The following is a 15613-nucleotide window of genomic DNA, read 5'->3' on the forward strand; positions in this document are numbered from 1 at the left end:
AACATCTCTGCATGAATACAGGGAGTCCCTATAACCAGCCCCTCCAAATATCACAATGATCATGATTTAGAACTAATTACTACTATTCAGATCCGAGGGTGTGGCTGACTGCTTAAAAGCCTGATTCTTTATTGAAGCCTGATTTAAGGTGATAGATAAAATCTGGATACAGATCCAGTCTATTTCCCTATATGCATGCTTTATTGGTATTAGTGCTAAAGGGTGTGGAGTAATGTTGATCGGCTCTGTTGTGTTCCCCCACCCTTCCCCTGATTTACTTGCACTGAGATTGAGGGACCCGGTTGGGCAAGAGGTGCTTTATTTTTGTAACAGGTGTAAATGTTCGGAATATTAACGTGTAGATGATGAGTATGTGTCCACTTACACACGTATATGCCAGTATGTTGTCTAATTGCTATTCGGTAAATACCCACCTAATTAACATGGCGTGTCTTTGCAGAATATATTTAAACACTGTGGCTGAAGACACTAGTCCCACAAAGTTTTAACATTTCATGGGTATCCAGATAATTTATTTGTGGGTTTTATTTTGGGGTAGAAAGTATGCTTGCAGTTTGCCTCCTACGGTAGAGAATGAATTTTTATTTCTCCTGTGTTGTACTCCTTATAGAGAATACTCACACCTATATGCCTAGTGTCCCCCCAATGTTAACTCTGGGCCCCCCCAAAAGAAATGTCATCTGGCTACACCCCTGGTGGCAAGTGCGAACTTACCGTATAGCCATTTTTTTCATTATTTTCACCCACTGCAGTAAAAGGGGCCCTGGCATGCAGCAAAAATGGCAGCCACTGTTAGCACAGGACTCCTTTCACTATATCTTGGTAAAAGGGCCCCTAAAATAAGAAAAGATAAGGGCAGAGCTTTCACTTCATTATTCATGGAGCTGAGGGTGTTTCCTTAATAAAGATCTGGTAGCTCACCTCAAGAGCTCTTATCGTTTTCTCCTCCACCTCTCTTTAAAGAGACATACCTTCTGAGGGGCAGGGATCTCTTCTCTCAGGTTCCAGTGCTACTCTATAGCTACCCTGGAGCACTCAAACAAAAGAGTGCAATGTGGATGCCCTAACAGTTTCTTCCAAAACACCTGTTAAGAGATTCTGAGCCTGTGACAAGGACCTTAAGGACTCTTGGCTCTGTTTTTTGTCACAAAAGATATAGATGAGGGACCCTTTTATTAAACCACAGTAAAATTTGCAGTTACCATGGCTTGATGTGAGACTTACAATAATAGACATAGGATGTCAAAAAAGACGAATTAAGAAATTACAAATAATTCAGAATACAGTTGCATTTGTAATGTAATGTTTGTGTATGTGAACACCTGCTGCTGACAAATACCCAAGCATATTTCTCACTTTCTCCTACATCTCCCAGTGTTACTTTGTATTTTTCTGGCACACAAACTATGCAGGCATGTACTCTTTCATTGGATTTTCCTTCCACTCTGGGAATGAGGAAAGCTCTTGGGACACTTTATCCTTGATTGGCCAGCCCCATGCCTGAAAGAATGGAGCCAGGTTCCTCTTCACCTGCTCAGAAAACAGTTTTGCCCAGAGGTTCATCTTATCAGTGTTGTCTTTACTGATCTTGGTCATCTTCTGATAGTCTGAAAAGAGCTGAATAAAGGGCTTCCAGCCAAAACCTTCCTGCAACTGAAAGAATACCATATTTATAATTTGTGAGATTGCAAAATTTGTCCAAGGACAGTGCTAAGCAAAGTAATTCTCAGCAGCTTGCCACAAAAAGAATATTATCAATGTACCTCAAAAGACTAAGATCACTGCAAAGAATTATAATTGCTGAAGACTACTTTCAGATCGGAAATCCATAATGGCAGCAACTACACTATATATATAGCAAAAGAGAGGGAACAAAGTACAAACTAAAGTCCAAACAAAAAAAACAGCACCATGGGCCTTTAAAAATGGAACACAGTTCTTTAATGAATAAGACCTGACACGGGCCGTGTTTCGGTGACTAGCACCTGCGTCAGGGGTCACAGTGATGACATGGAGAACTCGGGAAATAACTCGAATATATTCCTCTACAATACATTATTCCTTACCCCACGTTTCATATAGTAAAAGCTTCAAAGCAACAAGGCACTTTCACTTTCTGTATCCAAAGTACACTACACTATAGGCATCTCTAGCACTAAATCATCAATGAGTGATTACAGAATATGCATTCTTAGACACTTAAATTTTCCTGTGTGTGTATGTATATACATACAAACAAATTATGCAGTACTGTCAGCCTGCTATTTCAGGTTATCCCCCACCCCCCAGAAAAAAACATTTTTTACATTAATCAATCTTCAGGTTACCTGCAAGTAAGTCTCCAGACATGTCCACACCTCCCATTTTTCCAGCGTGCCACCATTTTTCATATGCTTTTTAATTCTGTTGACTCTCCGTTCTGGAAGTAATTGCTCATGGGCTTTTTGTCTGGGAATCCCTAGCACCTCTTCATGGACATACACTGACCAGAGGTTGCAGGTAGCCTCAGTTGTGTGAGGACGAATCTCCCATCCATCTTTCTGTTGATTGTGGCCCAGTTCATGAATAACACCCCAGGTCCCTTTGGCTTTTATACATGTCAAGTCCAGCATTTCATTTACAGACTCCAAGTGACACATGATAGGGTATCCTGAATGCATCCACCCTACAAATAGTAAATGCAAAACTACACGCTGATTGACACGAGTAAACAGAAGATGCAAACACTTAGCAAGTCATCCTATGCAAGGTCTATTTGAAGCCAATATTAGGGAGAATGAAGACCTTTTAGTTACCCAAACCATCGAAAGTAGGTTCCAATAGCAAGAATAATTGTATTTGTGTAAGTGCCAGGAAGAATAGACATATATGTGTATAGTTCCACGGATTCTATAAAGGTCGCTCAAAATTGGGCGCACATCCCAGATCAGCACCCAAAATAATTAGCTAATGGGCTCCAATGATTTTTGGAGATAACAAGTACTTAATTGGAACGTGGCTGCAGATTATTCTGTAACAATGGATACCTAAATTGGATCGTGGCCATGGGAGGAGCATGGGCAGGTCAAGGGCATTCATAAAAGATGCGCACAGAGTTAGTAGGGATCCACATCCAACTTGTGCATCAGGATTTACACCAGGTTTCAGCTGGCTTAACTCCTCATGCCCAAAGTTCAGCACAGAATTAGCACTAAAGAGCGATCCTCCATGGAGCTCCCATTATAGAATAAAGCGGAGTGCCACATTTTATCAGTACCTAATTTTCAGCACCATTTATAGAACTTCCCCCAGTCCCCGGGATTCTAGGTACCTCACTTTGAGTTGCATGCGTAAATTTGGGGAGTACGCTCGATTTGCACGTGCAACTTAACTGAATAATGAGCCAATCATGTTGATAATAGGCAATAATCAACTACTGGCACTAATTGGCATTAATCAAAATTTACGAGTGCATCTTTTTAGGCATATTCTATAAAGAGGTGTGCATAAATTCTAGTATGCAGATGGGGCATGGCCATATTTGAGGGCATTCCTGCAATTTCTACACATTGTTATGGAATTAGGGGGATCCATGCCTAATTTACTAACGAGGATTTACAACAGGTTTTTATTGGTGTAAATGGTCACACCTAAATATAATCCTGGTTCCCAGCGTTAAATGCTATTCTATAAACTGTGCTTAACTTTAAGCACAGTTTATAGATAGTGCTAAGTGCTACTTTTTCAGCGCAGACTTTTTAGGCATCATTTATACAATCTAGTCCAATATGTGCATAAGCACCAATCCCACTCACACTGTCACTCTGCTTATTCTGTGCCCCAGGAATACCTGTGTATATTTAGTATGAAAGCAGGCACTATGCTTCTGTGCATGTACTTTTTATTTGCATATATCGCTGGACAATTTTATATTAGTCTAGCTGAGCATTTAACATTTTGATCTATACACTCAAATCCCTTTAAAAATACCCTCCCGAGAATAAAGTACATTTTCATTATCTAGAGAATTAGAATACTGTTTGGATGAATGGTTCTACACATCTCCAAACTATTATTCCTCTGGGTGTTTAACAAACGCACTACACTTACCAGCAGATATCTGAACGTCAGCTACAATCCTCTCCTGATGCTCTAGAGGTGCTGGAGTCGCAGCCAGTTCACAAATGGCTCTCATTACTTTATCCCAGAAAGAGAGCAGAACCGCAGGATTCTCTATGGGGCGCACATCCTCAGATGGAACTGTGAAAATGATGCTCTCGGTAGCCAGTTCCGCCCATGGAGCAGGGTAATGGCGGATGGTTTGTAGCCAGTCAGACTGACTGGTCTTTCCTGTAACATTGTGGCAGTGTCATATAACTAGCTAAGTATGATAACAGCAAAGGATTGAAACAAAGACACTATAGCAAGACACATGTTTTGTCCTCCATAAATATTTAGAACTGATTTGGACAATACTTGCCCATCATATAAAAGCATAATTATAATTTGTACAGTAAGCATTTAGTTTGTGTCTGTACATGATTTATAAGCATCACGGACTCTAATTCATGTTCTGTTTTATATTCTCTTCCTTATAACTAAGACTATTCTGTGCTTGTCACTTGAATTTTTTCACCAGTTTCTCCATCATCCCTATTACTTCCGTACAGTCAGCTGAGACCAGTGAAGACCCAGATCCGGAGGACGATTTTCTACCGCCGACATTTCACCCTGACCCTGGGGCGGCTCCGTTCAGGAACTTCCCATGTTATTACCGTTTCCACCCACCGCCAGCTCGTCTAAATCTGTTGCCACATGCGCTGCTCCGAAGCCTTTTCCCAGCACCAACATCAAGTTGTCTGCGAGCCCCGCCACTGCTTGCACTGGACGTGGGCTGCAACTCGGGGGTAAGCAATAAGGAGGGTTACACTGAGAACAGCAGGGGACGGGGTGAGCCCAGGTTTATTAACCCTCCTTGGGTGAGCCTATCTAGCCCATTGTAAGGGTTGAAACCAGTAGGTGGAGCTTGCCAGCGTTGCAGCCATTTTCCTTCACCCAAAACAATAGCAAAAAGTTATTACGAATAACTGACTGTCTCTATGCGTGATCCATCTGTAAAAAGGGGAAGAGGAGGGTCACTAGGCATGGGAGGGGGGCAGGAGGGGGGTCACTCACTCACTCTGTCTCTCACATACACTCTCTCTGACACAGTCTCTATCACACTCTATCTGTCTCACACACACTCTCACACACACAGATACTCTATCACACTCTTATCTCTCTGTCTCACACACACAGACACTCTGTCTCTCACACACTCTCTCTCTCACACAAACACACACACACTCCATCTCTCTCTCTCTGACACACACACTCCATCTCTCACACACTCTCTCTAAAACATACACTCCGAGGAAAACCTTGCTAGCGCCCGTTTCATTTGTGTGAGAAACGAGCCTTTTTTTTACTAGTTTATGTTATAAAAGAGCAGCATAATCGTTTATGTGCCAGAACATATCCAGTTTTTCCCTAAGCTGTCACAGAACCTGGTACCCCTTGCTAGTTTCGCTTTTAAGAAGGAAGGAGTAGACATCAACCACTGGAGGATTAAGGATGCAGCCTCCTCTAATCCCTTTAGTGGAGTGCTGTGCTCCAAGAGAGCACTTTTCTGAAATCTAGACGTCTGTACCCCGATTATCAATTCCCTGCACTGTTCAGAAACACCACCCTAAAAATAGCACTGAAACAGCGCGGGGAATTAACTCCCCAGTGATCAACACTAATAACATTCAAACTCCCTTATATGGTCAGGAAGTCCTGCCCAGTGCATCCCACTATTCTGCCCCTATGATCAGAGTGATGTTCTCTGAACATAGGGGCGGAATACAAGCAGAGCTCATTTAAATGTAATTTAAATGAGCTCTGCCCTATTGCTTTACTTGGGCGCTTTCAGCCCGATGATCATGGGGACGCAGGTAAATGCCGGCGCTAGTGGCTTCTAGCACCCGCATTTACCTTTGATCATCAGGCTGCTGGATAGCAGGTGTAAATCCTGATGCCAGTCTTTTTGGACATAGTTTGGGCTAATTCTTCTCACAAAAATATTTTCATAAGAAATCGTTTACTAATCTAGCGGTCTGGCTTCAATGACTCTCCTCATAGAAAATTTAAATCTAACTTTTCCTTCTTAAATATCAATTAAAATCTCACTACAGCTTTGTTCTGCACTTCTCATTCAATCAGTTCTTTATTATTTCTTTCAAATATCACACATTTTCTCACTCTTTCTCATAGACATTCAGAGCAGCAACCTCTTCACTCTCTGGTGTCTTCAGTTGCTCTCCTCCAACAGTTGTTTTCTGTACCCCTCTCCCTCCCCCTTTTACAAAGCCACACTAGTGTCTGTCAGTGCAGTAATGTTGGCACAGCACAATCTAAGTGAATGGGCTGTGTCAGTGGCATTACCCTGCGGCTTTGTAAAATTGAGGGGTAAGTCTCTTTCAGGACTAGTGCAGTCAATCAGCAACAAAGTTACATGTCATTAAAACCTCATTAGCATTCCATTTGTATTAAAAATCACTATTTATACCCCTTGTTTTTTGCTTTAAAATTACCAGAATCAGTTCCCAGGCATGCACAGATGTGAATTACTGAAAATGACAATTTTTAGACCCTAAGGAGTCCTTTAACTAAGCTTCGGTAAAATGTGGCCTGCAGCAGTATGGGCACATCTTTTGGGCACACGCTGGGCCATTTTTTTTACCAAAGCTAGAAAAAAGGCACTTTTTTTAAGGGGCCGGAAAATGAGCGTGCGCCAAATTTAATTCTAGCGCCTGCCTATTTACAACCTGAGCCCTTACTGCCAGCTATTGACCTAGCAGTAAAGGCTCACATGCTACCTGCACGGTAACCACACAGTGTGTGCCAACATGGGCATGCTGCTGTTTACCACTAGGAACGCCCCCTGCGGTAGAAAATAGAAAATTATTTTCTACCACGGGATTTGGCACATGCCAAATTGGCACTACTGCTAGGGCAGCATGTACCGATTTGGCACACACAGCCCTCGCATTAGCCCTCCCACGCCTTTGTAAAAGGGCCCCTCAATTACCCCAAATGGAAGTCCATTAAAATGCAATGATTTGCATATAAAACGGGACAAATGAAGGTCATCATACTCTTTATCTAGGTCACAGCACCTCCATTCATATTGTAAACCCCCTGGTGGCAGAGCAAGGTATTAAATGATGGTATCAAATATGTCACAGTGTTTCAAAATGACTCAACACCAACCAGGGAGTTTAACAATAAAAAGAAAATATTTTTTTATTAGTTGAATTATATTTAAATGCTAATGAAATTTTACCAACTTGCAAATTTAACATATGTATTCCAATTACAAGTTAGCAACACAAATCAATTTAGTCTCTAGAAACATTGAGAGCATCCTCAGATAAGTATAAATAGTAGTTACATAAATCATTTAGGTACATTCAATTCCACAAAACACCAGACTCTTCAAAGTCTCCCCCTCTCCTCCCCCTCAGACCCCCGGAGACCCCCCAAGGATCCCCAACATGTAAGTTTTCCTCTACTCTTTCTTCTTCTTTTAGTTATTTCTCACTTTTTGTTCAGGTTTCCTTTACTATTTTCTCTTATGTGCACTTTTTAAAATAGTTTCAGTCACTTAGCTGCTCTCTTTGTTTTCTCTCTCTGGCTCTCTTGAACGGTGGGCGCCTTTTCTTTCAGGTGATGATCTCCAGCATCAACTTTCTTCCAGTCTTTCCCTAGTAACATGTTCTCACCAATCCAGCTCCCTTCCAACTGCCAGCCTGAGCTGCAGGGTTGCCAGGTAGAAATTTTTTTTCCAGCCCAATCCAGGCCAGAAACCAGCCCAAAACCCGCCCAAACACAAACCCCGCCCCTGACACCCCCACCCCCGCGTCACCGGCCCCGCCCCCGCCGTCACCGGCCCCACCTCCCACGTCATCGGGCCCGCCTCCCCGTCATCAGCCCCGCCTCCCCGTCATCGGCCCCGCCTCCCACGTCATCGGGCCCGCCTCCCCGTCATCAGCCCCGCCTCCCCGTCATCGGCCCCGCCTCCCACGTCATCGGCCCCGCCCAAAACGTCACTAACCCCGCCCAAAAACGTCACTAACCCCGCCCCCCGCGGCCGAAAAAAATCGAAAAGCCGCCCAAAAAGCCGCCCGGAAGCCCAAAAAACCGCCCAAAAAACCGCAACCCGCCGCGGGCAAAAATTTCCCGCGGCGGGTCGCGGAAAACCGCCCAATTGGGCAGTAAAACCGCCCACCTGGCAACACTGCTGAGCTGTTTGTCACTCTCCTGAGAGTTCCATCAGCATGTGGAATACTCAGCGCATGCACACAGACCACTCAGTTTCACTGCACTGCTATCTGTCTCTATACCAGATCTAGAAGGAGCCAGGTAATCTTTTCAAATTTAACCCATAGGGTTACAATATATTTTTCAAACTTTGGGACGACTTTAAAACATTTATTTAAATTTGCAGGTGTCAGAGCAGGTCTCCAACTGCACATGCTCAGGCCTTAGGGCATTTCTCAACAGCCCCCCTTCTGCTTCCAGCAGCCAACAGGGCACAAATTTGCATAAATTGCAGGCTCTTGTTCCCACACTATTGCACAATTGTGCTCATTGCAATTTTAAACATTACCCTTCAGTTTAGGGCTTTCCCTAAACTTGCCCACATATTTTTATATTTTTAATAATTTTAATTGGTGGTTTGGGGCTATAAATGCTCTGAATTAACTTCAGAACTCATCAGGCCAACTTCCCCCATCTCACATGCGCAACTGATGATGTCTTTGTGCATTGCAACATCACGGAGCCAATTGGAAGCCTCCCAGCTCCATAGCAGGCCTCAGGAAAGCCAGGGGCTTTCCCAGATGCTCTGCCTGCCTGCTTTATCTTCGGGTTGGCCCGATTCATCACAGGAATGCGACACCTGCATTGGGTCTGCCCCAACATGTGGCCAACTCCTAGACTTCTCCTTAGCACCCCCAAGCTCCCAGACATCAAGAGCCAGGTAAATTTTAAAGTAAAAATATTTTTTCCTCTGGTTACATTACTCTTAAATAGCTTGCTCAGATCCTCAAGGGCAAGAGTGCTTTCCAGTTGCTCTGCCCTCACAGTGTGAAAATTCAAATTAGCACTGGCTGATTTGACAGTCCTCTTTGCCATGTGTGGAAAGAATAGAGGTTGGGTACTTTCTAGGCAGAGCACTAGATGACAATTGCGGGCCAGGGGAAGAGGGAATGAATAACAAGTGTTACCTTGGTCAGTAATTTGCATATGCTACCACTACTAGAATTCATTCAGGGTTTTGCATCCTTTCTTAAATCTTCATTTGCTACAGGATATTAACACGTATTAAAAATATGTGAGAAGGTGCAATGATAATGTGTTTTACTAAACAGGCCCCTATCTGCTTTTGAGATGCAAATTCCTGAACTGGACACAATACTATATATAAGGAGACAATCAAAATGTCTTCTGCAAGCACACAATGCACACTTCTTGATGTAAACATTGTAACCACTGTAGAGGGGACATAGATTCTGCCTACTAACAGCAGCTTGGGCAGAGACCTACCAGCAATATTACCTGTTTAGCCTGATTGAAAAGCTCTCCAAAACAAAGACCATGCCTATCAATAGCAGAAGAAGACAACCTTTACGAAGGAAATTTGTGTTGCTATAAATGCCAAGTCCATAAGGAGAAGTCTTGTCTTTGGCTCTTTGCTCCGCTGGCCACTGCACTATTAAGTAAGGGGGAGTTGGGACTGACTAACACAGACAGTGCATAAGGGAAGAGAAGGAATGGAAAACAATATCAAAACCCAGAAAGTTGTTGAACTGATTCCAGGTGAAGCTTGAGTAGGCACCAGAGTATCAACACTGGGCCCTACATAATATATAAAAACGTAAAACATTCAGGGGTGGGGTCAAACTTTGTCCCTATGTCATTCTCTAGTCCCAACCTCATCTCCAAGGATAAAGAGATCTATCAGAGTTCCATTGGGGAGAAACTCCTCTACCAAAGTAGGAAATTTGTGTTGGAATGCTCAAGGAGCACAACTCCTACAATATAAAGGATTTACAACTAACTAAAGACTGTATCAGGATCCTCTGACTTAGAAGAGCCATATAATGAACCTGACTTCCTACTTTAAGTGTTAATCTGGCTTTCTATTGGACCCTTGGCTGAATAGGAGTTGTCCCCTTTTTTCCTTCAACATCCAAATTAAAAAAAAAACCTATTGGTTAGAATTTCAACTTCTGGATTGGACTGACTTATTATATGAAAAAAGAATCCCGAGGGAATGGACTCCAGTGCCTTTCAGCCTCCCAGCTTGCTGGTCCAAGCCCTGACCTCATAAGATAGTCCTAAACATACTTAAAATAACCTGCCATAATGCTCACTGGATAAAATAAGGTTACAATACTACAACGCAAATACAAAGTATGCAGATACTTTATACCCAAGGTATGCACACCACAAACATTTACAAAAAGAAACTATGGGGAAGTTTACCCTTTGAAAATGCTATTGCACAATCAAGAGAGCAATGTACTCCTTCATAAGGAGTCTGAAAACTGGGTCCCAGGGTGTGCAAGGTTCTCTATGACACTTTTCAACATATTATACCAAATCACCCTACTATTCTTTTGCTAGACTGTTAATGAGAGAAAACTTCAACAAAACCACTTACTAAATTTTACTCAAATGAAACCTCAACTGCCGAGGAAGGTCAGCAAAAAGCTGTCTATTCTCAAGTGGCTTCCTATTATCGGTTTCTTAATAATACACTTGGTAAAAAAGAGCAATGAAAAACCCCCAAAAACAAATATGGGTGAAAAGATTGCTCCCAAAAAGCCGAACGTATGATACCACACGAAAAATTTGAATGCCAAAGTTCTCTCAGTTAGCAGTTTCTGAAGCTGAAGGCTGTAAACTCCAAAACAGAGCCAAAAATAACTGCACAGCAAAACGTAATCACTTAACTGACGACCATGTATCCTTTTAATTGTTATTCATTCACCAAAAGGATAAAATCCAAAATCACTGTAACTTAGTTGAACATCCTTGACAAGGAATCAGGATCCGCCTTGTTTTCACTGCTGCATCAACAGAACATAAGAATAGCCATACTGGGTCAGACTAATGGTCCATCTAGCCCAGTATCCTGTTTTCAACAATGGCCAAGCCAGATCAGAAGTACCTGGCAGAAACCCAAACATAGCAACATGCCATGCTACCAATCCCAGCACAAGCAGTGGCTTCCCCATGTCTGTCTCAATAGAAGAATATGGACTTTTCCTCCAGGAACTTGTCCAAACCTTTTTAAAACCCAGATACGCTAACCGCTATTACCACATCCTCCTGCAAAGAGTTCCAGAGCTTAACTATTCATTGAGTGAAAAAATATTTCCTCCTATTTGTTTTAAAAGTATTTTCATGTAACTTCCTTGAGTGTCATCTAATCTTTGTACTTTTTGAATGAGTAAAAAAAAAAAAAAAAATCGATTCACTTCTACTCAATCTACACCACTCAAGATTTTGTGGACCTCAATCATATCTCCCCTCTGCCATCTGTTTTCCAAGCTGAAGAACCCTAACCCCTTTAGCCTTTCCTCATATGAGTTCCATCCCCTTTATCATTTTGGTCGCTCTTCTTTGAAACTTTTCTATTTCCGCTATATCTTTTTTGAGATATAGCGACCAGAACTGAACACAATACTCAAGGTGAGGTCACACCGTGGAGCGATACAGAGGCATTATAGTATTTTCGGTCTTATTTACCATTCCTTTCCTAATAATTTCTAGCATCGTGCTTGCTTTTTTGGCCACCACCACACACTGGACAGAAGATTTCAGCATATTGTCTACAATGACACCTAGAACCTTTTCTTGGGTGCTGACCCCCAAAGTGGACCATAGCATCAGGTAATTATGATTTGGATTATTCTTTCCAATATGCATCACTTTGCATTTTTCTACATTAAATTTAATTTGCCATTTGGATGCCCACTCTTCCAATTTCCTAAGGTCTTCCTGCAATTTTTCACAGTCCGCATGTGTTTTAACAACCCTGAATAGTTTTGAGTCATCTGCAAATTTAATCACCTCACTTGTCATTTCGATTTCCAGATCATTTATAAATATGTTAAATAGCACTGGTCCCAGTACAGATCCCTGTTGCTCTCCACTATTCACCCTCCACCATTGAGAAAAATGGCCATTCTAATAACCTATTCCTAATCCACATCAGACTATTGCCTCCTATACCATGACTTTTTAATTTTCTCAAGTGTTTCTCATGAGGAAGTTTGTCGAAAGCTTTCTGAAAATCTAGATACACTACATCAACCGGCTCACCTTTATCCACATCTTTATTCACCCCTTCAAAGGCATGAATCAAATTTACATGGGGATATGCTTTTAAACTAGAGGCCTTCAGTAAATATATGGGGTTTTTTAAAATATAAAACATCCAGAGTGGTTCTACTCTTACAGTGCTGAAACCCTCCTTGATACTGATAATAGCTCCAGAGCTCCATGTGGACAGTGTGGAGAGATGAAGCTGCCATTTTCATTCTCTAGCCCCTCTGACTCCCTGATGACTTGTTCTTTCAATATTGAACAGTATACAACGATGGCCTAGCTACATGGGGCTAGGGGGGCCTGGGCCCCCCATAGATTTGGCCCTGGACCCCCCTGCCAACGACCCTCTTGACCCCCCCTCCAGCCGTCGCCTGCCTTTGCTTGTGGGGGACCCCGCCAGCCGAGGTCCTCTTCTTCCCGCAAAAGGCTTCCTTCTGTTTCTGACGTCGATGTCGATGTCAGACTCACAGCTGATCTGCAAGGCTTCGTGCAGGACGTCAGAAACAGAAGGAAGCCTTGCGCGGGAAGAGGACCTCGGCTGGCAGGGGTTGGGGTCCCCCGCCAGCAAAGGTAGGTGACGGCGGGTTGGCGGCGGGAGGGGAGGGGTTCGAGATGGTCGTCGGCGGGGGGGGGGGGGGGGGGCAAAGTTGGTGGTAGCGGCGGCGGGGTTGGCAATGGTGGGGGGGGGGGGTTGGTGGCACCAGGGGAGGGGCTAAAATGTGCTCCCTCACTTCGGGCTCTGTACCCCTCCCCCGCCAAAGTCTGGCTACGCACCTGGTATACAGAGGATAAAGTTTTCTTTCAAGAATCTAAGGTCACCAACTTCGATTTCACTACCTCTTAATTCAGCACTTTACTTCCTTCCTCTCCTCAAGAAAAAGATAGATGGAAAGGTTTATCTGCTGTGAGTCACAAGAACATAATCCTTACAGTTAAACAAAAACAAACACGTAGACTATATTATATATCCAGAAATGCCATGTCCAGCACTACCTCTCACTCAGTCACAGAACATTTGACTAGCCCAATCCAAGATGGCGCTCTGGTTATAAAGATGCTGAAGATTAAGCTCCACCCACTAAGGCGACGTTACAAATCAGTACTCATTTAAGGACCTGTCCTAAATACTCAAACAAAATTCAGTAGAATGCCACCCACACTTTCCAAAAATACTAGGACAAGGGGGCATGCAATGAAGCTGCAGTGTAGTAAATTTAAAACGAATTGGAGGAAATGTTTCTTCACTCAACGTGTAGTTAGACTCTGGAATTCATTGCCAGAAAAAGTGGTTAAGGCGGTTGACTTAGCGGACTTTAAAAAAGGTTTGGACGGCTTCCTGGAGGAAAAGGCCATAGAATGTTATTGAATGGACGTGGGAATAATCCACTATTTCTGGGATGGGCGGGACAAATTGTTTGTTCTTTTGGCCACTGTCGGAGACAGGGCGCTGGGCTCAATGGACCCTTGGTCTGTCCCGGCATGGCGATGCTTATGTACTTAATTGAAAAATCCATTTTTGTTCATGCTGATGAAGTAATTTAGGGATATCACCTCTATGTCCTTTCCACCTGATCTGGTCAATAGCCATGCATTTCAGTTCCTCCAACTTCTGCTGATGTTCCTGACAGTGTCATACCAAAGAATCCTCTATTTTACCAGTAGGAATGCAATGTTTATGCTTTATGAGTCTCATTTTCAACATCTGCTTTGTTTGACCAATGTACTTCAAATTGCATGGACACTGTGAGGAGCAAATAAACTACAAAGCCCAGAAGGCAGTGCAGCTTCAGAGGAATCAAGAAATAAGAAACTACAAAACCCAGAAAGCAGTGCAGCAGCAGGAAAATCAGGACCCGAGAAACTACAAACCCCAGAAGGCAGTGCAGCAGCAGAGGAATCAGGGAAAAGGAGAGGCTGGCATGCATGAAAGGGAAGAGACCGGGGGGGGGGGGGGGGGGGGGTGATTGGGAAATGGAATCAGATGTGGAAGGGGAGGAGCCCTGAGATCGAGAGGAAGGGGAGGAGAGAATGTATGAAGTCTTTATTGAACATTTATCAAAACAGCATAACAAAATACAGCACTCCAGAACAAGTAAGTAATAGCATAACTGATCAGCTCCAGGTCTCTCTCAGTCAATCACAGCGTGTTTAGCTGATACCAGTAACAGCTAAACGCGCTGGGATTGGCTGAGAAAGGCCTGGAGGGCGGGACGTCCAAAAAGTTTTCATTTTGACGTCCTTGCAAGTCTCGATCCTGTGGGGGGGGGGGGGGGGGTGCAAGCTGAAAACAACCTTGGAGGAGACTGTTGAGAGAACTGTGGTTCTGGTCAGTTCAGGCAGGTAAGAGAAACACGTCCAAGAAGGACGCCCATCACAAAAACTGCAGGAAGATGTCCAAATCAAAATTTTGGACTTCCCGCCCTCCAGGTCTCTCTCAGCCAATCCCAGCGCGTTTAGCTATTACTGGTATCAGCTAAACGCACTGTGATTGGCTGAGAGAGACCTGGAGGGAGGGACATCCAAAATGTTTTCATTTGGACGTACTTGCAAGTCCCGATCCTATGGGGGGGGGGCGCAACTGTGGTTCTGGTCAGTTCAGGCAGGTAAGAGAAACACGTCCAAGAAGGACGCCCATCACAAAAACTGCAGGAAGATGTTCAGCTCGTCCAAGTGCTCGTCAGGGACTTCCCCCCCCCCTTCCATAAAGGATGTCCTTGGCATGCGCAGAGCAGCCAGCATAACGCTTGGCTGCTCTGCGCATGCTTGACCGGCCGACTGTTTTCCGATGGAATAGAGCATGCAAGTGAGCTACAACGAGCAGCTCATTTGCATTCCCTTTCATTGATGCATAGCCGTTCCCTACCGATTCACTATGGAATCGATAAGGGAAGGGCTCTTCCGAGGACTTTAGTGCACCTCCCCCTTAATTGTTCTAAACTGGGTGAGAAGCTTTTCTACCATAAGCTGCAGGGGAATATCTGATTAAACTGAACTGTGAGGAATTTTGCTAAGGTGAGCTACAGTAAGCAGCTTAATTGGAGCTGTGCTGAAGAAGCTGCAGTGGAAACCTAATTTAACTGAACTGTGCGGAAAAGGGAACTGCAGCAAAAAGGGGACTAATCTGAAGGGAGTAGGAGAGTCTTATACAGATTGAACTGTGAGAGAAGTGTGACTTTGCCGGACGGAGGGC

General features: G+C 43.6%; 1 protein-coding gene across 1 annotated transcript in view; it reads right to left on the reverse strand.

Moving 5' to 3' along the window:
• Positions 1 to 1357: 1357 nt before the first annotated feature.
• LOC115466835 (TRPM8 channel-associated factor homolog) overlaps positions 1358 to 15613 on the reverse strand; it is a 41888-nt gene continuing 27632 nt past the window's right edge. The window contains exons 6-8 of the mRNA XM_030198381.1: positions 4111 to 4350; positions 2349 to 2686; positions 1358 to 1674 (exon numbers count right to left, since the gene is read on the reverse strand). Of these exons, the coding sequence (XP_030054241.1) occupies positions 1426 to 1674; positions 2349 to 2686; positions 4111 to 4350 (827 nt within the window). The 3' untranslated portion in view covers positions 1358 to 1425. The remainder of the gene's footprint in view (positions 1675 to 2348; positions 2687 to 4110; positions 4351 to 15613) is intronic.

Source organism: Microcaecilia unicolor, chromosome 3, assembly GCF_901765095.1.
Source record: "Microcaecilia unicolor chromosome 3, aMicUni1.1, whole genome shotgun sequence".
Classification (NCBI taxonomy): domain Eukaryota; kingdom Metazoa; phylum Chordata; class Amphibia; order Gymnophiona; family Siphonopidae; genus Microcaecilia; species Microcaecilia unicolor.